General features: G+C 46.6%; 1 protein-coding gene across 1 annotated transcript in view; it reads right to left on the bottom strand.

The window, feature by feature from the left end:
- DMBT1 (deleted in malignant brain tumors 1) overlaps positions 1-18027 on the bottom strand; it is a 66213-nt gene extending 48186 nt beyond the window's left edge. Inside the window, exons 1-11 of the mRNA XM_019471651.1 lie at positions 17991-18027; positions 15263-15307; positions 14405-14503; positions 13900-14211; positions 13032-13343; positions 12164-12475; positions 11296-11607; positions 10428-10739; positions 9560-9871; positions 8692-9003; positions 7815-8135 (exon numbers count right to left, since the gene is read on the bottom strand). Coding sequence (XP_019327196.1) covers positions 7815-8135; positions 8692-9003; positions 9560-9871; positions 10428-10739; positions 11296-11607; positions 12164-12475; positions 13032-13343; positions 13900-14211; positions 14405-14503; positions 15263-15307; positions 17991-18027 — 2686 coding nt within the window. The remainder of the gene's footprint in view (positions 1-7814; positions 8136-8691; positions 9004-9559; positions 9872-10427; positions 10740-11295; positions 11608-12163; positions 12476-13031; positions 13344-13899; positions 14212-14404; positions 14504-15262; positions 15308-17990) is intronic.
- Between the last annotated feature and the right edge of the window lie 6620 nt (positions 18028-24647).

Below are 24647 nucleotides of genomic sequence, written 5' to 3'. Positions count from 1 at the left end.
TCACCTCCCTCGACCTGCTGGCCACGCTTCTTTGGATGCAGCCCAGGATACGATTGGCCTTCTGGGCTGCGAGCGCACACTGCTGGCTCATGTCCAGCTTTTCATCCACCAGTACCCCCAAGTCCTTCTCGGCAGGGCTGCTCTCAATCCCTTCATCCCCCAGCCTGTCTTGATACCAGGGGGTGCCCTGACCCAGGTGCAGGACCTTGCACTTGGCCTTGTTATACAGCAGTTTGTTCTTCTCAGAGCCCTGTGATGACCAGATGTTACGTGTAACGGTTATCTGATGGGGCAAATGGTTCTAGCTCACCTCTGCAACCCCTACAGCACTGACCCAGCAGAGCTGTGCCATGCCCTGAGGAGGAGTCAGGAATGTTGCAGCCGGGAGCAGGAGGGTTGCAGACAGGCATTCTTGGAGTGGCATCCTTTTTGCCATCCTGCAACTGCCAAGATGTTTGTGCCACGCAGCACTCCAGGAAGGCACTATTAGCTCCGGTGATGTTAATTTGTTGCTGCTAGTTGTCTTTTTTTCCTGCAGAAATGCAAGCAGATAAATTGGCACCTTTGCCTGCTATGAAGCAGAGCTATGGTATTACCTAAAAAAAAGTTATACTGACTTCATTTGACCTTATTTGTTGACAAAGAAAAAACAAAAAAAACCCCCAAAACTAGACATGGGACTTTTAAGTTGTTTTCCAGAATTGCTTTTGGCTGACAGTGAAGTGCTAGGTTAGGCTGTAGCAGTAATTATACCATCACGGTAATAGTATAATAAGGATTTGTATGAATTTTACAGAGGTGCCTGGCTTAGGCAGTAAGTCATAGACATAAGCTGTTATGCAGGGCTGATCTCACAGCAGATCTGGACCACAAATAAGCTCTTCTTGGATTTTTACAGAACCCAGGTATGTGATGTTCCTGTGTCCTTGCAGGAGAACCCCATATATGAACAACATATTGCTTGAAAAAATTCTTTATTACAGATTATGCTCTTCAAGACAGAAAAACTTTGAGTTCAAATGCAAAGACACTTTCAGGAATCAAGACAGTAATATCACACTAGAAACATTGTCTTCCTGATTTTGTAATTACATACTTTATATTGGAAATCAGCCATAATTGAAAATAGCTCAAATAGCTCATTTTCTCAACAAGAAGGACCTCCCTAAAGAACTAGTCACAAAATATTCAGACATTATGTATGAGGATCCATATGCAATTGGAAGAATAATTTTTTCTCTTTCAGTTGTGCGTGATTGTTTAGGTATTTTTAGCTGCATAAAACCTTCTCCATCTGAAACATTTCATTAGGCCATGCAATTTTTATGCAAAATTTAATCTCCATCTCAGAAAATTGGAAGTGATAGAAAACGGGACTTAAAAGAAGGCTTAGGAGAGTACAACAGTAGTACTTGCATTCAAATATTTTGCCTGCTAGCACTGAGTGCAGTGGGAAGAGAAAACATCACAGGGCAGTTTCAACAGTGCTAGCCTTGCCTGAAGGGTAAATTGAAATACATACATGGCATCACATTGAGATTTATTGAAGTACCTTTCAGAGGTACACAGATGGGCTCTGTTACTGGCTATCACACAGCACACATTTTGTGAGGTACTCACAACTGCCCTGTAGAAAGGAAGGACTCCTGATCTTAATTTACACCTGAGGAAGCGGGAAGCAAACTCATGTTTGGTGTGGAGCAGGAACTGGCTATCTGGGTTCCTCACAACTCAGGCTGTGTGTTTCACTAGCAGAGTCAAGATATCCATCTTGAGAGGAGGAAGCTGATGATTCAGGTACTGTATTAAGATTTGAGAGCCTAATATTGCAGGTGGCAACTAATTTGAGGGTTGTTATTGGGCTGCAAACTTTCCCTGGTCTTCTGGCTTCCTTCAATGCTGAGTTGTTATGTCAAGCCCACCTCTTCTCATGGGGTGAGCCATCACCACAGAAAGCCTTTCATGCTTGGATTTTAATCTTGAATTGTCAATGAAATTACTAAATGCAACAAAATTACTCAATCCATCAAATTACACAGCCAATGTGATCAGCTGCAGGTGTTTACCAAGGCTTACGTGATCTGGTACGGAATTAGTTTCTTCACTTTGTTTCAAAAGAAACCTAACAAGAGTGAAAAGCAACTGCCAGGATCCTGACAGCGATAATAAATGGTGCATGAGAAACATCAGCTGGAGCAGGAGCTGAATTCGTGTTCTCCTGGATGACAAAAGGGTCCAGCTCTGGGAAGGATGAGAGGACCTGGTTACATCTGGTCCCTCATCTTGTTATTTCCAAAATATTAAAAAAGAAAAAAAATTACATTCTAGATCAGGTTTAAAGATCAAGCAATTTCTTGCACTCTGATATATCCAGGGTACTCTAGATACACATCAAACAAAGATTATATTAGTAGAACTTGTTTATAGAACTTAAACAGCTACCTAAGCATTTCAGTTTTACCATAAAGAAAACAAAAAAAAACCAAACAAAAAGCTTAGAGATCACAAATTTGTCTGGAAGCTTTCAAACTGGTCTTTCAGACACGGCAGCTACAAGTCACAGGCAGTTTGGGAACAGGTGAGTTCCACAGAGCTGCCTGTACCGTGTCTCATCAGATGCCCTGCAGAGCTGCTGAATTAGCATTTTTATGATGCACAGACAAAGACAACTGATGTGAGGTGAGATTAATAGGCAAGAGTCAGTAAGCACATTCCTAATGTTTATTGTAGAGCTGCTGGTAATCCAGCAGCAGCATAGTTTCATTCAGAATTAAGATGGCATTTAAAGATGCTATCTGTTAAAGGAGGCAAAGTTTTATTTAAAATCACGTGCATTCCTATTCTCAGCACCAGCTTCCTGAAGCTGTATTGGGCCAGCAACAGCAGTCACAATTTCTTGGTCAGAGCTTGCCTCTCTTTTGGACCTAGTAATACAACCTTGGTAGCATCTGGAAGAATAGTCATAGGCCCTGCACACCACTAGTTCACACTGCAGGTAAACCAATGGATTGTTATGAATAAACTGGAAGGCATTGAATTTAAACCGGACCATGTGTGTGTAGGGTGAATAATATGTAGCATAGGTAGAATCTCGAACACACCTAAAAAGAAACAAAAAAACTCTCATGAATACACACTGCAATCGGTCATTTACAGACAACACAACACATAACATGAAAAGTGATTTTTAAACATGATGAAAATCATTCAGAAATCTGCAGTTAGGAAAAGCAAGATGCCCTTCTTTGGCAGCATTGAGCCATGTTACCTCCCTTCAGCCTGTCTTGTGTCTAGATACCTAGTGTTTGTATGTTTTTCTGAAGGTAAGTTATCCTTACCTGAGATATGTCACTGTTACCTCTCTGATAATAAAAATCCATGGTGAACTGGCCATAGCAACTTAGTCTATTTGTCATTTTAAGCTTGGTGTGTTATTTTTTGGGTCAATCCATTCCCCTTCCCCCAATAAACCTCAAATGCCTATGTTCATTAATTAGTTAGAAGCTGACATTATGCTGTATTCACGCTATTCCATTAAAAAAAAAAATTAAAAAAAGAAAAAAAAGATGAGATACAGGAGTTCAAAGGTAGTTCTATCTGTAATTGCAATGCATAAGAGCTTACCCATTCCTGATTATATCATAGGTTACAGTCGTAAAATTGTGGGGAGTGGGAGATGCCACACATGTGTCCACAAACAACATGAGGTTTGAATCAGAGCTGTGCAGGTAAGCTTCAAGGAACAAATTCTGGTTGATATCAACGTAGTATGGTGAGTCATTCACTGGCCGTGAGAAGGATGCAGAATGATAAAATGTAAGGTTTACATCGTATCTGCCATACTGAGTTTCATTGACTTCAAAATTGTCCTCCGCAACATACATTATTTGTGCCCATGTGTTCTGGAGCATTTTGCAGTTGATACGCAAGTGAAGATTTCTATTTCTTGTGATGACAGTACCAGAAGAGGATCCCCTAATAAGGTTGGAATAGCTTATTGTATTGTTGTTTCCCTGTTTGGCATATAAAATAAAATGCAAAATTAATTCATATAGTCAGGTTTCCTATTATGCATGCTAAACTTTACTGTACCCTTAGAGCAATGTGCACAGTAAATGCATTATTTCCCGGAAAGTCTGCTGTGGAGAAGTCTGAACCTAGTAATTTCTGTTCTCAAGATAAGAATCTGTAATCTACATGTAATATTCAGTGACTACAATGTGGACCTAGAAAACTACTCACACTACACACAGACATAACTAATTAAATACAACCTGTACAATTCTTTGAACATCAAATGCCTGAAGGATCTGGTCCAGCACAGTATTTAAGCTCAAATCTGACCTAAACCACAGTTGGTCATATTTAGTAAAGGCTTTGAGACCTTTTTAACCACCACACTCAGCTTGGGACCTTGAAAATGCCAAGTATTTGCTTCCTCCCACACTTTATTCCTTAGAAGATCAATAACAGACTATAAGTGAATGCTCGGGCAGCAGATGCAGGAAATATGAGTGTTAATAAACCTTATCCCTCAGAAGAGGGAGAGGCAGCCCACAATTACCAGGACACTTCCAGTCCCTGCAGACCTCAGTATAGCTTTCAATTTGTGCTGGTTTTCAAAATGAATTCTTCGGTTTGAATTTTTACACACTCACAATATCTGCATATTCTGTTGAAACATTTAAAGTCATACCTCTCTGACTGTGCCGCAGCGAGTGTATGGTATGTCGAATATAACATACTCTGATGTAATGTTGGGTTTGCAATAGGGGTCATTCAAGGAGAGATTCCAAGCAGAGTAGCCTTGTGACTGAAGGTAGTATCGGCTCACAACTGCACGCATGTAGTCTGGCAAACACAACAGCGCTAGCAGATGGCAAAGAAATTACGTTACAAGCTCATTGAAGTGACTGAAAACGGTTATACTTAAATAAACAAGATCTTTTGTAGAAGCAGCTGATATTGCAGAAGGAGTTCAGAATCCAAACCATACACTTGCATCTCTGTGAAATGCTACAGATTTAATTTAAAATAACATGAAATGGGTGATTCATTGAAGCAGTACAGCAAGATTAACAATCAGTCAATTAGCAAAAAATTGAGAAGCAGGTTTCTGCTTTAAACATGAACTTACTAGTGCTCTGATCTGCTGGCGTGGAATAATAGTCAGCCTGAAACCCTCTGTATGTGTACCGAGAGTTACTGTAAAATCGGACGGTCAGCAGGTTTGAGGAAGATGTGTATGTGTGAAAAGAACCAGAACAAAATTTCCCAAGGAGAGGAGAGGTATGGAGTGGCCCATCATAGACTTCCACATAGTCAGACAGGCATCTGCCACCTTCCATCCTGGGGAGCAAACATGACCATTTAGTTAAATGCTTCTTTTTTTTAAAAAAATTTCTTTTTCTTTTTTTTTTTTTTTTTTTTTAACTCAGATTAACTGTTCATAGCAAATGAGTACATTTTAGTGATATGACTATCAAGTCTTTGGAACAGAAATTACAGCCTCCAATTTAAACCTCATTAGATGACAGCCAAATTAATGTCTAAATAAATAAAAATTAATATATTTTTCATCTCAGATGTACTAAAAGCATTGAAAAACATCCTTGAAATCAAGCAGCTACCAGCTTAGTAAGTCCAAGATGTCGATCCCATATATCATCTTCCCAAGTAATAAATTTTTACTTACTGAACATCTCTAAATTGGAGTGTGACATGAAAGTTGCTCTTTACTTCTATTTCCCAAACACAGTTGGCATTGTTTGGATAATTTCTGGGGTAAAATGGACTCTGTAATGTCCCAGATGGAGAGGAAAGCAAGCCACCACAAGAATAATCTTCTGCAGAGAAAGATATGAGAAGAAAAATATATGTATACACCATTTAAGGTTGCTTTTGGAATGTGTCTATGTAGAATTTATAAGCCTAAAATTTAGAGGCAGTGACTTCTGCCAGCTTCAGTGGTCTTTCTATTAGGTTCATATATCATGTGAATGCAGATTAGGAGATGCTAAGCACAATGAATAGCTTTTATAATGCTGGTCTTCAATGTCTGCACTAGCAGGATAGAGTATTTGTCATAGAACTGCACAATCGTTGAGGCTGGACCTCTGGAGGTCAGCTGTTCCTTGAAAGAGAAAAAGTCACAGCTGAGCCTGGTTTGCCTCTATTACAATTGCTAATGACCAAAGGGAAGGAAAAAAAGGATCAAAATTATTTTGTTTCCAAATAAGAATGCTGACAAATATCACATTCATAAACATGAAGACCTGTGTCACAGTCAAAAAATTGTGTAAGATTATATATAGATCAGTTGCAGCCTAATCAAATAACAGGGGAATCAAGATCTAAGAAGTAAAATAAAGTCACAAATTTCTAGGATACTTTTCAGTACAAAAACTGTACTGAAAGTTCAGTACAACTCCAAGTTCAAACTACTCCAAGAAAAGAGAAATATGTAAATGGACACCATCTTTTGAATTATATTCCAAATTAGAAAGAACACATATTTACTTCTTTTAACCTAAAGAAAGAACAAGATACCTGCATAGAAAGATCTACTATGGACTAAGAGATTTTAAATTTTTATTTTCAGCTTCTAGCAAACATGAAAAAAACCATTCTCTCACTAACTGACCTAACATTAACTATGTAAACTAATAACTATTTAAAATATGCACTATCCTCAAATGATGTGCTTGAACAAACAGCTGAAATAGGAATCAGAGGAATAATGATACTTAAGAAGTGGTCAAAAACAATGCTTCCTAAGCACTTGTGAAATTACTGCTCAGCTGCAAAGAAATAAGTGACTATACTGGGTGTGAAATCACCTGCACTGTTATATTGGGATAATTTGGTGCATTGTTTATTTAGTATTAAATGAAGAGGAATATACCCCAAAATTATGAGCAGTAACATACTTCTCATTGGCTACAACCATGACCAAGCAATTCCTCTGCCTGCACTCACACACACACACAACCTCAAGACATGAGCCTTTCCAACTGGAGACCCCCATCTCAGATGATCCGTATATGTTCTGCCTGAAGATCAGGACACACTTTTTTACTGTGAGGGTGACTGACCAATGGCACAGGTTGCCCACAGAGGTGGTGAATTCTCCATCTTTGGAGACAGTCAAGAGCCATCTGGACATGCTCTTGGACAGCCAGCTCTAGCTGCCCCTGCTTTAGCAGGGGTGTAAGACCAGATGACCTCCAGAGGTCCCTTCAAATCTCAAACATCCCGTGATTCTGTGATCAGACAACTCTGACGCGGGGAAACATGGGAAAACCCTCTAGCACGCAGGCACCTTCTCTCGCCGGGGCATTGGCAATGCTCCACGAGTTTCAGGCCACCAGGACTGCCACCCTCGGCTTAATTAGGCCGTGTGTTTCCCTGGCTCTGCTCCCCCATGGAGAAGACCAAACGCCACCCCGTTTAGCCACTACCTGGTACCGCAAAAGCAGTGGCCAGAAAAACCATGACAAATCCAGACCCACCTGGAGGAACGGATGCCGTGAAGCTGGCTGGGGTGGTGGTTGTGGCACCTGTTAGGGGAGGAAGAGAAAGAAGCAAGTGAGGACCTTGTGGATGAAGGAGCACGGCCAGGTTTTCTCCCAGCACCGGGGATGCTGGTGCCACCCTGTCACGTGGGCGATGGAGAGCCTGGGGGTCTCAGCAGGGTGCTCTTCCGTGGTGGGAGCAACAGAAAGCACCATCTTTGAACACGCCTCCAACACGTACCGAACTGTGGCCGACAAGGGCCACTTTTGGAAAGCAGACTGGTACTTAGGAAGGAAAAGCAATGGTACCTGAGCACACAACACCAGCATCTTCACCGTGGCCACAGTTGTGGACGCCCCAGCCACTGTGCCTGCACTGAAAGAGGGAGGACTCGCTGCCTGTGCAGTGCACATCGTCCAGGTAGATATTGCCAGTGCCTTGTCCAAAGGAGGCACTTGACGGTGCAGAAACAGCAAAGCCGCATCCCAGCTGCCTGCACACGACCTCGGCATCGTTCAGGTCCCAGCTGTCATCACAGACGGTGCCCCGGCCCCCGTAGTGGTAAATCTCCACGCGCCCCTCGCACCGGTTCCTGCCGTTCACCAGGCTCAGGGAGGCACCTTGGGAAGGAGGAGACAGGGGAAACATGGGAAAACCCTCTAGCACGCAGGCACCTTCTCTCGCCGGGGCATTGGCAATGCTCCACGAGTTTCAGGCCACCAGGACTGCCACCCTCGGCTTAATTAGGCCGTGTGTTTCCCTGGCTCTGCTCCCCCATGGAGAAGACCAAACGCCACCCCGTTTAGCCACTACCTGGTACCGCAAAAGCAGTGGCCAGAAAAACCATGACAAATCCAGACCCACCTGGAGGAACGGATGCCGTGAAGCTGGCTGGGGTGGTGGTTGTGGCACCTGTTAGGGGAGGAAGAGAAAGAAGCAAGTGAGGACCTTGTGGATGAAGGAGCACGGCCAGGTTTTCTCCCAGCACCGGGGATGCTGGTGCCACCCTGTCACGTGGGCGATGGAGAGCCTGGGGGTCTCAGCAGGGTGCTCTTCCGTGGTGGGAGCAACAGAAAGCACCATCTTTGAACACGCCTCCAACACGTACCGAACTGTGGCCGACAAGGGCCACTTTTGGAAAGCAGACTGGTACTTAGGAAGGAAAAGCAATGGTACCTGAGCACACAACACCAGCATCTTCACCGTGGCCACAGTTGTGGACGCCCCAGCCACTGTGCCTGCACTGAAAGAGGGAGGACTCGCTGCCTGTGCAGTGCACATCGTCCAGGTAGATATTGCCAGTGCCTTGTCCAAAGGAGGCACTTGACGGTGCAGAAACAGCAAAGCCGCATCCCAGCTGCCTGCACACGACCTCGGCATCGTTCAGGTCCCAGCTGTCATCACAGACGGTGCCCCGGCCCCCGTAGTGGTAAATCTCCACGCGCCCCTCGCACCGGTTCCTGCCGTTCACCAGGCTCAGGGAGGCACCTTGGGAAGGAGGAGACAGGGGAAACATGGGAAAACCCTCTAGCACGCAGGCACCTTCTCTCGCCGGGGCATTGGCAATGCTCCACGAGTTTCAGGCCACCAGGACTGCCACCCTCGGCTTAATTAGGCCGTGTGTTTCCCTGGCTCTGCTCCCCCATGGAGAAGACCAAACGCCACCCCGTTTAGCCACTACCTGGTACCGCAAAAGCAGTGGCCAGAAAAACCATGACAAATCCAGACCCACCTGGAGGAACGGATGCCGTGAAGCTGGCTGGGGTGGTGGTTGTGGCACCTGTTAGGGGAGGAAGAGAAAGAAGCAAGTGAGGACCTTGTGGATGAAGGAGCACGGCCAGGTTTTCTCCCAGCACCGGGGATGCTGGTGCCACCCTGTCACGTGGGCGATGGAGAGCCTGGGGGTCTCAGCAGGGTGCTCTTCCGTGGTGGGAGCAACAGAAAGCACCATCTTTGAACACGCCTCCAACACGTACCGAACTGTGGCCGACAAGGGCCACTTTTGGAAAGCAGACTGGTACTTAGGAAGGAAAAGCAATGGTACCTGAGCACACAACACCAGCATCTTCACCGTGGCCACAGTTGTGGACGCCCCAGCCACTGTGCCTGCACTGAAAGAGGGAGGACTCGCTGCCTGTGCAGTGCACATCGTCCAGGTAGATATTGCCAGTGCCTTGTCCAAAGGAGGCACTTGACGGTGCAGAAACAGCAAAGCCGCATCCCAGCTGCCTGCACACGACCTCGGCATCGTTCAGGTCCCAGCTGTCATCACAGACGGTGCCCCGGCCCCCGTAGTGGTAAATCTCCACGCGCCCCTCGCACCGGTTCCTGCCGTTCACCAGGCTCAGGGAGGCACCTTGGGAAGGAGGAGACAGGGGAAACATGGGAAAACCCTCTAGCACGCAGGCACCTTCTCTCGCCGGGGCATTGGCAATGCTCCACGAGTTTCAGGCCACCAGGACTGCCACCCTCGGCTTAATTAGGCCGTGTGTTTCCCTGGCTCTGCTCCCCCATGGAGAAGACCAAACGCCACCCCGTTTAGCCACTACCTGGTACCGCAAAAGCAGTGGCCAGAAAAACCATGACAAATCCAGACCCACCTGGAGGAACGGATGCCGTGAAGCTGGCTGGGGTGGTGGTTGTGGCACCTGTTAGGGGAGGAAGAGAAAGAAGCAAGTGAGGACCTTGTGGATGAAGGAGCACGGCCAGGTTTTCTCCCAGCACCGGGGATGCTGGTGCCACCCTGTCACGTGGGCGATGGAGAGCCTGGGGGTCTCAGCAGGGTGCTCTTCCGTGGTGGGAGCAACAGAAAGCACCATCTTTGAACACGCCTCCAACACGTACCGAACTGTGGCCGACAAGGGCCACTTTTGGAAAGCAGACTGGTACTTAGGAAGGAAAAGCAATGGTACCTGAGCACACAACACCAGCATCTTCACCGTGGCCACAGTTGTGGACGCCCCAGCCACTGTGCCTGCACTGAAAGAGGGAGGACTCGCTGCCTGTGCAGTGCACATCGTCCAGGTAGATATTGCCAGTGCCTTGTCCAAAGGAGGCACTTGACGGTGCAGAAACAGCAAAGCCGCATCCCAGCTGCCTGCACACGACCTCGGCATCGTTCAGGTCCCAGCTGTCATCACAGACGGTGCCCCGGCCCCCGTAGTGGTAAATCTCCACGCGCCCCTCGCACCGGTTCCTGCCGTTCACCAGGCTCAGGGAGGCACCTTGGGAAGGAGGAGACAGGGGAAACATGGGAAAACCCTCTAGCACGCAGGCACCTTCTCTCGCCGGGGCATTGGCAATGCTCCACGAGTTTCAGGCCACCAGGACTGCCACCCTCGGCTTAATTAGGCCGTGTGTTTCCCTGGCTCTGCTCCCCCATGGAGAAGACCAAACGCCACCCCGTTTAGCCACTACCTGGTACCGCAAAAGCAGTGGCCAGAAAAACCATGACAAATCCAGACCCACCTGGAGGAACGGATGCCGTGAAGCTGGCTGGGGTGGTGGTTGTGGCACCTGTTAGGGGAGGAAGAGAAAGAAGCAAGTGAGGACCTTGTGGATGAAGGAGCACGGCCAGGTTTTCTCCCAGCACCGGGGATGCTGGTGCCACCCTGTCACGTGGGCGATGGAGAGCCTGGGGGTCTCAGCAGGGTGCTCTTCCGTGGTGGGAGCAACAGAAAGCACCATCTTTGAACACGCCTCCAACACGTACCGAACTGTGGCCGACAAGGGCCACTTTTGGAAAGCAGACTGGTACTTAGGAAGGAAAAGCAATGGTACCTGAGCACACAACACCAGCATCTTCACCGTGGCCACAGTTGTGGACGCCCCAGCCACTGTGCCTGCACTGAAAGAGGGAGGACTCGCTGCCTGTGCAGTGCACATCGTCCAGGTAGATATTGCCAGTGCCTTGTCCAAAGGAGGCACTTGACGGTGCAGAAACAGCAAAGCCGCATCCCAGCTGCCTGCACACGACCTCGGCATCGTTCAGGTCCCAGCTGTCATCACAGACGGTGCCCCGGCCCCCGTAGTGGTAAATCTCCACGCGCCCCTCGCACCGGTTCCTGCCGTTCACCAGGCTCAGGGAGGCACCTTGGGAAGGAGGAGACAGGGGAAACATGGGAAAACCCTCTAGCACGCAGGCACCTTCTCTCGCCGGGGCATTGGCAATGCTCCACGAGTTTCAGGCCACCAGGACTGCCACCCTCGGCTTAATTAGGCCGTGTGTTTCCCTGGCTCTGCTCCCCCATGGAGAAGACCAAACGCCACCCCGTTTAGCCACTACCTGGTACCGCAAAAGCAGTGGCCAGAAAAACCATGACAAATCCAGACCCACCTGGAGGAACGGATGCCGTGAAGCTGGCTGGGGTGGTGGTTGTGGCACCTGTTAGGGGAGGAAGAGAAAGAAGCAAGTGAGGACCTTGTGGATGAAGGAGCACGGCCAGGTTTTCTCCCAGCACCGGGGATGCTGGTGCCACCCTGTCACGTGGGCGATGGAGAGCCTGGGGGTCTCAGCAGGGTGCTCTTCCGTGGTGGGAGCAACAGAAAGCACCATCTTTGAACACGCCTCCAACACGTACCGAACTGTGGCCGACAAGGGCCACTTTTGGAAAGCAGACTGGTACTTAGGAAGGAAAAGCAATGGTACCTGAGCACACAACACCAGCATCTTCACCGTGGCCACAGTTGTGGACGCCCCAGCCACTGTGCCTGCACTGAAAGAGGGAGGACTCGCTGCCTGTGCAGTGCACATCGTCCAGGTAGATATTGCCAGTGCCTTGTCCAAAGGAGGCACTTGACGGTGCAGAAACAGCAAAGCCGCATCCCAGCTGCCTGCACACGACCTCGGCATCGTTCAGGTCCCAGCTGTCATCACAGACGGTGCCCCGGCCCCCGTAGTGGTAAATCTCCACGCGCCCCTCGCACCGGTTCCTGCCGTTCACCAGGCTCAGGGAGGCACCTTGGGAAGGAGGAGACAGGGGAAACATGGGAAAACCCTCTAGCACGCAGGCACCTTCTCTCGCCGGGGCATTGGCAATGCTCCACGAGTTTCAGGCCACCAGGACTGCCACCCTCGGCTTAATTAGGCCGTGTGTTTCCCTGGCTCTGCTCCCCCATGGAGAAGACCAAACGCCACCCCGTTTAGCCACTACCTGGTACCGCAAAAGCAGTGGCCAGAAAAACCATGACAAATCCAGACCCACCTGGAGGAACGGATGCCGTGAAGCTGGCTGGGGTGGTGGTTGTGGCACCTGTTAGGGGAGGAAGAGAAAGAAGCAAGTGAGGACCTTGTGGATGAAGGAGCACGGCCAGGTTTTCTCCCAGCACCGGGGATGCTGGTGCCACCCTGTCACGTGGGCGATGGAGAGCCTGGGGGTCTCAGCAGGGTGCTCTTCCGTGGTGGGAGCAACAGAAAGCACCATCTTTGAACACGCCTCCAACACGTACCGAACTGTGGCCGACAAGGGCCACTTTTGGAAAGCAGACTGGTACTTAGGAAGGAAAAGCAATGGTACCTGAGCACACAACACCAGCATCTTCACCGTGGCCACAGTTGTGGACGCCCCAGCCACTGTGCCTGCACTGAAAGAGGGAGGACTCGCTGCCTGTGCAGTGCACATCGTCCAGGTAGATATTGCCAGTGCCTTGTCCAAAGGAGGCACTTGACGGTGCAGAAACAGCAAAGCCGCATCCCAGCTGCCTGCACACGACCTCGGCATCGTTCAGGTCCCAGCTGTCATCACAGACGGTGCCCCGGCCCCCGTAGTGGTAAATCTCCACGCGCCCCTCGCACCGGTTCCTGCCGTTCACCAGGCTCAGGGAGGCACCTTGGGAAGGAGGAGACAGGGGAAACATGGGAAAACCCTCTAGCACGCAGGCACCTTCTCTCGCCGGGGCATTGGCAATGCTCCACGAGTTTCAGGCCACCAGGACTGCCACCCTCGGCTTAATTAGGCCGTGTGTTTCCCTGGCTCTGCTCCCCCATGGAGAAGACCAAACGCCACCCCGTTTAGCCACTACCTGGTACCGCAAAAGCAGTGGCCAGAAAAACCATGACAAATCCAGACCCACCTGGAGGAACGGATGCCGTGAAGCTGGCTGGGGTGGTGGTTGTGGCACCTGTTAGGGGAGGAAGAGAAAGAAGCAAGTGAGGACCTTGTGGATGAAGGAGCACGGCCAGGTTTTCTCCCAGCACCGGGGATGCTGGTGCCACCCTGTCACGTGGGCGATGGAGAGCCTGGGGGTCTCAGCAGGGTGCTCTTCCGTGGTGGGAGCAACAGAAAGCACCATCTTTGAACACGCCTCCAACACGTACCGAACTGTGGCCGACAAGGGCCACTTTTGGAAAGCAGACTGGTACTTAGGAAGGAAAAGCAATGGTACCTGAGCACACAACACCAGCATCTTCACCGTGGCCACAGTTGTGGACGCCCCAGCCACTGTGCCTGCACTGAAAGAGGGAGGACTCGCTGCCTGTGCAGTGCACATCGTCCAGGTAGATATTGCCAGTGCCTTGTCCAAAGGAGGCACTTGACGGTGCAGAAACAGCAAAGCCGCATCCCAGCTGCCTGCACACGACCTCGGCATCGTTCAGGTCCCAGCTGTCATCACAGACGGTGCCCTGGCCCCCGTAGTGGTAAATCTCCACGCGCCCCTCGCACCGGTTCCTGCCGTTCACCAGGCTCAGGGAGGCACCTTGGGAAGGAGGAGACAGGGGAAACATGGGAAAACCCTCTAGCACGCAGGCACCTTCTCTCGCCGGGGCATTGGCAATGCTCCACGAGTTTCAGGCCACCAGGACTGCCACCCTCGGCTTAATTAGGCCGTGTGTTTCCCTGGCTCTGCTCCCCCATGGAGAAGACCAAACGCCACCCCGTTTAGCCACTACCTGGTACCGCAAAAGCAGTGGCCAGAAAAACCATGACAAATCCAGACCCACCTGGAGGAACGGATGCCGTGAAGCTGGCTGGGGTGGTGGTTGTGGCACCTGTTAGGGGAGGAAGAGAAAGAAGCAAGTGAGGACCTTGTGGATGAAGGAGCACGGCCAGGTTTTCTCCCAGCACCGGGGATGCTGGTGCCACCCTGTCACGTGGGCGATGGAGAGCCTGGGGGTCTCAGCAGGGTGCTCTTCCGTGGTGGGAGCAACAGAAAGCACAATCTTTGAACACATCTCCAGCAGATTTTCTCTTTAGGCAAAGAAGTGCTAATTTCTTGGTTGCCCAGAGAGCTTGTAGATGTCCCATCCCTGGAAACATTCAAGGTCAGTTTGGAGAGGGCTCCGAGCCATCTTCTAGTTGAAGATGTCTCTGCTCATTGCAGGAGGTTTCGACTAGATCACCTTTAACGGCCCCTTCCTACCCAAACCATCCTTGATCCCACGATCCTATGAAGCTATGATGCTATGATTCTTGCTGTAAATGGCTGCTTTTAGTGAGTGACTACATTTGACAATGCAAGTGATAAACACATTCAGACGAGGTATGTTTTCCGTCGAGAGATGCATCTTTCGGGACACGGTGCAATCCACCTTGGAGCTTTGCTCTCTCCAGGTTTGCATGCCACGTGCCCATAGCCCCACGAGCATGACTGGCAAACCAATGCCCTGCGCTGGGGTGTGTGGTTCGCAGCACCATGCTCCTACCTGTCCCACCTGCCACCGGGCAGCTTCAGACCCCCAAGCTGGGATACTAACTAGTACAGACCAGAAGTAGCGCATAGACCAAAAACATGAAAAATGCAGACACACCTGAAGACATCGGCATGCTGGTACTTTGGGTCATGGTACTTGTAGCTGTTAAGGGAAGAAGAGAAAAAAGCAAGCGAGCAACTTTTTATCTTAGTAAAAGTATGAAGATTACCTCTCCCAGATCCATAAGTTTCACTTGAGGCAACCGTTTTACAAATGGAAAACAAAGGTGGTGAGTCTCGTCCTCCCCTAACAGATGCCACAAAACCCTCCCCAGCTGAAGCGCTTTTCTTTAAGAAGTGATGTATGAAGCCTTGGGTTTGAGTCACACTGTTACGTTTATATAACATATCGTTTATTCAAATCGTCCCTCACCTGAATAATACTCTGTAGTTCGTTGTGGATGTGAGTCAGGCTGCCTGCAAAAATTTCACACTCTGGCTTGCTTTTGGTGTTACTTTTTGGGCTTCTTTGTTCTATTATTTTATTTTTCTAAATGTCTCTTATTCTGATTTCCTTGGCTTAGTTTTTGTTTCTCTGCTTTCTATTGTTATAATTCAAGCATTTTGTACTGTCTTTTTGAAAGCAGTGGGCAAAATAGGCAACACACTCTATAGCCTTCATATCCCCAGGGATATGATGGATGTTGTTTGCTTGTTTATAGCTGCAAAGAACAGTGAACAGGCAGGTGTCCCGGTCAGAAGAAACTCCTAGCAGGAGCATAGCACTTCAGATCTCTTCCCTGAAGGAGGAGTGAGAGTTATGTCTTTTTTTTTTTTTGCCTTGCTCTTACAAGTGCATGAGCCTGAATTAAAGCAGGGAAGTCACTGTGCCAAGACAAGGTGAGAGGCTGGCAGGCATGATACGACTCAAGAGGTGTTTGCTGGGAATAGTAAATCCAGGAATTCATCCCTGTAAAATATCAACAGTATTCAGAAAGTCCTGCGCGATACTAAATATTGTTTTCTGAGAAAACCCAACCTAACTGAACACTGTTCTCATTTGCCTGTGTAAATGTGTGGACAGGAGTGTTTTAGTCTCCAGGTTTTTATTCCGTGTGCGTGAAAGTCTCAAGAGCGCAACTGTGAACAAAATGACACCTCTGGGACTTCGTGGTACCGTACAGGACAGCAACTGTGTCTTACTATTGCGCTTCCAAAATTATATAAAGTTAAATAAATATTGGGTGGTTCCATATGCATCTGCAAGGTTGAATGGTTATTTCTTTCCGTTGTGTATGCAGGTGTGTGTGGGAACATAGAAAGCGAAACAGGTTTTTGCTTTTAGTTCATTAGCCCAAGTCAAGTTAATGTCAGAACTTTAGATCTGAAAGAGGGAGGGATGGAAAGACAGTAGCTATGGCAAACACTTTTGGTCTTTTTCCATTCCCCCTCCTGCACAAAGAATGCAACAGCAGCTTCTTAAAAAGAAATGCCTTGTTTCTCACAGCACCATGCTGGCACTCTGCTCAGCCAGGGAAGCCTCACCTGACAAAGGAGAAACTGTTTTTTGAACACAGGCAGACCATTTTACCCTGTTTGAAGCATCTCCCTCCCATCAGACCCACCGATATTTCTATTGGTCCTCAAAGGGATGAAAGTGTCTGGGCAGATCACTGCCTCTGCAACCAAATCAAATTACACTTGTAACAGGAATTAGACTATAGGAAATTCAAATAATATAAAATTACAGTAATTCCTATTATAGTCTAATAATTACAATAATAATAGCAACAGGGACATGTGCCATACTTGTTTTATCTAGGGCACTCTGTTATTAAACACCAATGTGTTAGTCGTAACAATATACTTAATCAAATACAAAACACATGGTTCAGAGAGCACCTCACACTCTTTAAAATAAACATGCATTTCATCCAGAAAATACATACTAGTCTTTAAATTCATTACTCCAATAAAAAGATTCAGAAAATCGTATCATTGGCTTTACAGTATATTAATTTGAATTTTCTTTACTAGCCTCTTTAGTGAGGTGAGAACAAAAAATGGTGAGAACAAAAATTTAAATTCATTAAGCAGTTTCAATAAAAGTTTCAATTAATTCAAAAAATTAATGTGTATAACAATTGATTTTCTCAGCTCATAGGTTTGACCTACTCATGGTTTTTGAAAGAGCTAAGCCATGCTGCTAAATCCTCTTTTACCCTTAAATCTCAACATTAACCTGATGTGAAATATAGCCATGAAGGTGATCAGAAGTGAGACTCTTTACCTGCATCCATCTGAATTCGAAGACTTATCATTACCATCCAAGACAAGATCATGGTGGCAGCCATCTTCTTGGAGCTCCTGATATAGGAGGGCAGCAGAATTTATAGGCAGAGATGCTAAAGGGTGTAGCTCAGCAGCCCAATCTGTCCCTTCAGTAAGTCAACACCAAACACACTCCCTCACTGCTCTTACTTCCCTAATTTCCATGACTGTATGTTTGATTTGTAACCAAACATTTATAGCTTCCTGGTTCTACAAGAAGACAACACCTGACATCTTCCTCAGAGAAGGTAGAGATTAAAAGTTGTTGCAATGGCTGCTATTTTTCCATCCCATTCCTCTTTCAGCTATGAAGTTCTGTTGCTGTCACAAATGTAACATGTCCCTTTCTCGGGTTTGAGTCATACCTGAGCCAAAGTTGTTTTTTAAGTCTGTGTAGCAGAGCCTTCCTTTTTGTGACTGCAGATGTGGAAGAGTAAGAGCATGGTGGGAAACAATCGAGGGGCTTATGGAGACCCTTCTGACTGGTCTGGACTCCCGTGGGGAGGCACACCCACCAGCTGCTGGGAGGGCATCACCCGAGGCAACCGTCATGTCGCCAGTCCCTTAAAGTTGCTGTGAAGGTACAGTTTCAGGGACTGAGTCAAATATGACACAAAACTTACCATCATGTATTTCTCAAATATTAGTTACACATTAGTTAACTTTCTGGAGGTAGAAAAGTTTGGAACTAGGATGCTGAGCTGCCTTGCATTCTCCTAGACTACTCTTATGAGTATGTCTGTCCTACTACATGTCCCATAAAAATGCAGTAGAAAGTGACTACTTTCAACTTTCTGATGTCCCCTGTTCATCCTTCACCGGGATATATCTTTACCATGGTAGCAAGACTCAGACAGTACGTTTAAGCTCTGTGAGTCATCTACTGCAAATCTGAAACCACCAAAGTCAACTTTTGACTTTTGTCATAAACTCAAGTCAAAATTCAGTGGTCATACACTGATCATTGTTAAACTACACAAATCTTCCCAGAAAACAAGGAGTTTAAGTCCGGGGATAGGGGCAAGTATAGAAAATAAGGGAAAATTAATCCCAAATTCTCTATTTCCGAAGTTCTTAAGTACTTTACAGATCCCTTGACACAGTCCTCCCACCAGGATTTACAACGTATTTAAGATAACAGATAAATAATGGGATCCAATGGAACTCTACAATGGATTTTTACAAAGAGGAACTATATTTCAGGTCATGGTCAGTTTTCAGTGGATCCGAGTGCCAATCAAAGAAACCGCATTTGCACAGCACTACTAAATTTGGCAACATTTGAACAGTATATAAAACGCCGTAATCACAGAAAGATTTAGCCTGGAAGGGGCCTCTGGAGGCTATCTGGTCCAATCCCCAAGTCAAAGAAGGGTTATCTTCAAAGTTCGATCAAGTGGCTTAGGGTCTTAGTTACTCTTGTAATGCACAATTCCACATATTTTTTTTCCTAGACAAACTGCGCAAAAACTTTTAGTAGATAAAGATTTGACATGCTGGTTGTTCCTGCTGCTAGTTTTAGATGGGTTTGGATTCATTACTGATTGGTAAATATATTCCTTCTCAGGAACTCAGAAATGTTTCTTGTGCCTTTTGAAACATGCAATACAACTGTCCTGGCCCAGAACAGCCAGCACCCAAACTCAACCTGATACACCAGAGGCAAGTCAGAAGAAGATCAAAGGGAGAAAGGAAGCACAAACTCCATGGTGGGAAGGGAAAAAAAGAAAGGGTTACTTTGTTAGACATGCAAACAGTTCATTGACTCTGTAAACATGGGTAGTCTTCTCTTATCATGGTTTTGCAAGCCAGATGCAAGAAGTGGTCATTCGGAGGGATTGAAGGAAGTAAGGGAGGTGGCTTGGTAAACAGCTTCGGGCAGCTGTCGCATACCTGGAGAGATGAAAGAAAAGGAAAAACAGATTAAAAACATTGAAAACTCAACAAAAGCTGTTAATATTTGAATGGAAAAGGAGAACATGAGACAACTCCAAAGATTAAGTCTGAGGCAAGCTCAGGGTGGCTGGTCCACACAAGCCCCAAGAGCTGCAATGGCAAGTGTCACTGCATGGCCATCCTGCTTGAGGACTGGCATTCACTGCTTGGACCCCAGTGCCTCTGTTCTTCTGTCCCTAGATAAAAAGAAAACAAGTGTGGAGGATTGACCTTGGCTGGCTGCAAGACGCCCACCCAGCCCCTCTCTCATCCCTCCTCCTCAACAGGGCAGGAGGAGAAAATAAGGTGAAAAAGCTCATGGGTCAAGATAAGGACAGGAAAATCACTTACTGATTATTGTCACAGGGAAAACAGACTCAACTTGGGGAAAAATAATTTATTTTATTGCTAATTAAAATAGATTTGGATAGTGAGAAACACAGAAAAATTAAAACAACACCTCCCCATTTTCCCAGGCTCAGCTTTATTCCTTCATTCCCGACTCCTCTACCTCCCCTGTACCCGAGTGGCGCAGAGGGCATAAGGGGAATGGGGGGCTGCAGTCAGTCCACAGCAGTTTGTTTCTGCCGCTTCATCCTCCTCACTCTTTTCCCCTGCTCCAGTGTGGGTCCTTCCCACGGGCTGCAGTCCTTCAGGATCAGCCTGCTCCAGCGTGGGCTTTCCATGGCCACAGCTGCTTCAGGAAATGTCCCCTTGCTCCAGCACAGGGCCCTCCATGGGCTGCAGGGCAATCTCAGCTCTGGCACTTGGAGCACCTCCTCCCCCTCCATCTTCTCTGACCTCAGTGTTCGCAGGGCTGTTCCTCACACTTTTCCCCCCCCTGAGTCCTCATTTCCTGTGTGGCATTTTGCTCTTCTTAAATATAGTTTCCCAGCCACCAGCATGGCTCAGCTGTGCCCTGAGGTGGGGCTGTTGCAGGACCGGCTGGAACACGCCAAAGAGCCAGAGACGCTGGGTCAGAGATCAAGACATTAGCTGGCACAAGACGAAACCATTCCTTCCGTTTACCATACTGGATTGCATTTGCTTCATTTGTAGTGGTCACTACATTGTCCCTGATACTGCAGAAAAAAAATCCAAAGAGCCAGTGGCAAAACCAGTCCTTTGGTATTGACCTGTCTTTTGCACAAAACTACCTTTCTTCCCACAAGGTAGGATGGCTGATGGGGTGGGCCATTGTTTGTTGACTCTGACACCAACTGGAGCTTGGTGAGGGTGTACAAACATTAGCTTCAGTTTGAATCCATACTTGCTTCAAAAGTCAACTATGTGATGAAACGTTTGTCTTTTGCGTGGGAGAAAGGATGAAAGTTGTTCACACTTCTTTATTAATTGATTATTGATAAATTCCCACTACCTCCTTTAAATTCAACTGATACCGTAGTTTCTATTGCAGCGTCAAATGGTGCTTCCCTAGCATGGGATACAGCAGGGGGCAGAAAGCACGTACCGATCATTCAGCTGAAGCTGAGATAGCCTCCAGAGCACACACCTTCCCCTGGTCCCCATCCTGTCTCCCCATTTGTTCACTCTCCTTGCACCTCCGTCCAAAGCTTTGTTTACACAAGTGTTACCAAAGCAAATTGCAAGGCCGGAATGGTTTTGTTGCATAATGAAATCAAGATTTATGATTAAGCTATGTTTGCTTGGAACAGTGAAGATTAATTAATTCAGTCAGCAACTGGAGACAGCTGTGCAGCTTGGCCATGGGAATACTGGCTTCTTTCCTTGTACACAGGCCTCCTGCCACCCCTCTGCTGCACTTTCTTCCAGTAATGGTCATTTCTCAATAGCTATTAAGGAATAAATGTGTACAAGTAAGGTGGTGCATCTGACAATCTGTAAACAATAGAATACGGTGTCAAATTGACTTTCCCTGTAGAAGACTTGCTTGCATTCCTTGGTTCCCATCCTCTCCTGCTGTTTTGTTGAGCCATACAGCCCTTTAGCTCATACTCCACAGCTTCTCTCAGCACCACTTCTGCAAGCTTGTTCTTCAGTTCATGCCCTGTTTTTCGTGTTACACAGCTCTGGCTGTGTTCGCTATGGATGTCTGAGAGCCCATGGACAGCTAGGACAGAACTGATTAAAGATCTTACTTGATTGCAATGTACCAGCAACAGAGAAGTCACAGCTGTGGACAACTGCATAGACACTGCAGTTCCCACCACGTGGCTATGTGGGGCTACCACTCCTCTTATTCACCCTCTTTCTCTTGGCTTGCTGTTCCTTTCCCAGCCCTTTCCTCTCTGCTCCATTGCTGGCTCCTTCTTCCCAAGAGGAATGACATTTAGATTCACACTAATAGCTCACAACAGGGCCTGTGCAGGAGAGTAGCAAGTGTTTGGCCAAGACCTGTGCCTGGTGTGTTACAGCTAAGAGTATCTAAGTAAGCAGGTGAGGACAGCTCTTTGTGAGAGTCAAGAGCTGCATAAGGAAATAATTGTATTGCTCTTATGATACTCAGGATCTACAACACATTCCTGAACAGTAACTGTACCCCTGGCTGTAGTGAATACTTTTGAAAAATGGGGAGAAAAAAGGCTGATCACAAATTCAGGTCAAATTCAGCAAACAAACGATTTCATTTGAGCAAAATGCTAAAGTGTAAAAATCTCTGTTCTGTACCTGCCATAATGAAATGTTTCAACTAAAGTTGTTGGAAATTGACCCAATCTATTTTTTAAAGCTTGAAGAACCTGAGAGCAAAACTACACTCTTCCTTTGAGGCAGTGTAAGATTGCAACTGAAAAATTTATTATTCACCAGCTCTGCTATTATTGAACTGCTTGCCCATGCCTGCAAGAGATGTTGAACTGTTGAGGAAGAGAGGGGACTTGGGATTATCTGAGAAAGGTACTAGGCAGATGGTCATGAAGACACACAACTTGTGCCTTGTCTCCATTTTGTGTTCTGTTGGTTGCCCCTCATCTGCTTCCAGCTCCTCTCCTTCTCCTGGACCTCCACCGATTCCAACCCACCCCAGCTAACGAACACTAACCTCTTCTTCACACCCAAGTGAGGTACGCAAACTTATTACCACATTTGAATGCACCAAGATCTGTTTACCAAAGGTCTGTATGAGATAACAGAAATCAAATGCTTTTACCTTACAATGAGGGGACATCTTGCAGAGCAGGAACTGTTTGATCCCTGTTTCCTTTCTGGTAACAAACACCCCAATGTATTATACAGTGTGTCAGAGCATGAGTTAGTCCTTATATAAACATATGCTCTTCATTCCTTAAATCAACACACTCAGACCTGCAGCTGGTAAAGATAGATAAAGGCTCAATGGCAAAGGAAAAATAAATGAAAAATATAATCTCAGAAAATATCCTTGTCGCTATGAAGTCTGAATACCTAAGGTTTACATAAACAGTTATTGGAACAGAGACAATAATGAGACCTAGAGCAGGGACGAGGACTGAGGCTTGCACAGTTTTAAGCACCCTTTAGCCACTGCTAAAAAGCTGCTCCTTACCCTACAATTCTTTGTGTCTGGCACCATGCAGGTAGAAGCACGGAGACCTCTCCTACCCTGGCCAACTGAGAGTCAAGTGTTTAGATTGGTTTTCTGGGATGAGATAGACGGATTTGACCCCTTCTCACCTTGAACGTTTCCTTGCTGAACAGATTAACTCTTAAGCCATTTTAAGATGGGAACCACCCATGCTCAGAAGGAAAATGGCTTCTACTTTCCCATCTGCAAGTAGTCTCATCCACTCATAGTGCATATGGCACTCACTGAGATCACCCACCATTTCAGACCTTTTAGGCAGGTGCTAAATGTCTGATTCCCAATAACTAAATTTAAGCGCCTCCAAGACTGGTGGCAACTGATGCCAGCAAGAGATAGGGAAGGGCAGTTCAGCTTCCATTCATACAAGATCTCCCTTAAATCTTGCCTTATGCTTGTTGAATAAACTTGATCTAATACCTGACAAAACAGCAGAAGTTGGAAAGGGTGAGCAGCAGCTTGCAAAAGGAGGATGGGTCTCTTATTGTTTGCTGAACAAAGAAAGGAAAATAATTAGTAGAATGATCCATTAAACCACAATCCCATAAAATTTCATTGAAAGGTAAAAATGTTACCATAAACTTAATGGTAACCAGAAGCATTTGACAGATGTCACAGCTTGAAAATTCACATTTTCTTGTAACCGAAAACTCCAAAACCAAAGTTGGTGCTAAAGTTCACAACCTGTTATGAATTGCTTCACCCCCAAAAAATGACAAAACATTTTGTTTTGTCATTAAATAAAGTTTAAAACACTGCTTTTACACAAATATTGACAATGTTCCCACATTGTTTATGCAGTGGGAGGAAAATTAACAGTGCTATATATTATTAATGCATACTTTTGCCTATACAGTTTGGCCAACTTCCTAAACAATCCATCCCACCTAGTTTTGAATTTAGGGCAACAATTTCATGAATTCAGCTGGGCTGGGCTGGTCACTGCTAGTTCTAAACTTAGCAATTATGCCTCCTTTTCTCAATATGACATGATTGCATCAAATACTTCTGCCATCCTGACAAAATAAATAAGCCCACAGACAAATGAAATATCAAAGCCAAGGACTGTGCCCATAAAGACATTGAAAAGAAAAAAAGGAAACCACAAAAATATGCTTCATGAGGGGAACAACTGTTTGACCAGCACAGACACATGACTGAATTCTGCAGTTGTGTCCTTCTTCATTACTGTAACGTGTTTTCCAAAATACTGCATAGTACTTGCCAAGTGTCCTTCAGCCTCGTGAGTACTCAGAGCAATATTTGAAGGCAAAATTGACTTCCAACACCAAATGCCAGAAGTTCAGACATTTAAGGCTGTACCCTGGGAGTCTCCCACTCAGAGAAGCTCAAGCACTTACCAAAGCCATGAATGACCAACAGCACCCAAATACAGGTCCCTGCTCTGAGGCACCAGCCCCTGGCCATGGCTCTAGCCTGGAACCAATGCTCTCGGTGGAGATAGCCCCAGCTCTCCTTATCCCTGCACTGCCCTTCTATACAGGAGGTTTGGGGTCAGATTAAGGCACTTTTCTCTGCCTTGGGTTTCTGTGCCACTTCCCATTCCTTGTTCTTCAGAATCACTGCATAGTGTATGGGAATAATTTTCTGTGGCCTTTGTTTTAAATAAATTTATTATATTTCTTTGCTGAAGCAGACACTCCTGGAAGCACAATTTCCCTGCTGTGGCTGAGGG

This window comes from Aptenodytes forsteri, unplaced genomic scaffold (genome assembly GCF_000699145.1).
Source record: "Aptenodytes forsteri isolate BGI_AS27 unplaced genomic scaffold, ASM69914v1 Scaffold15, whole genome shotgun sequence".
NCBI classification, from domain to species: domain Eukaryota; kingdom Metazoa; phylum Chordata; class Aves; order Sphenisciformes; family Spheniscidae; genus Aptenodytes; species Aptenodytes forsteri.
Note: the sequence above shows the minus strand (reverse complement) of the source record. Positions and strands in the feature narration are given on the sequence as shown.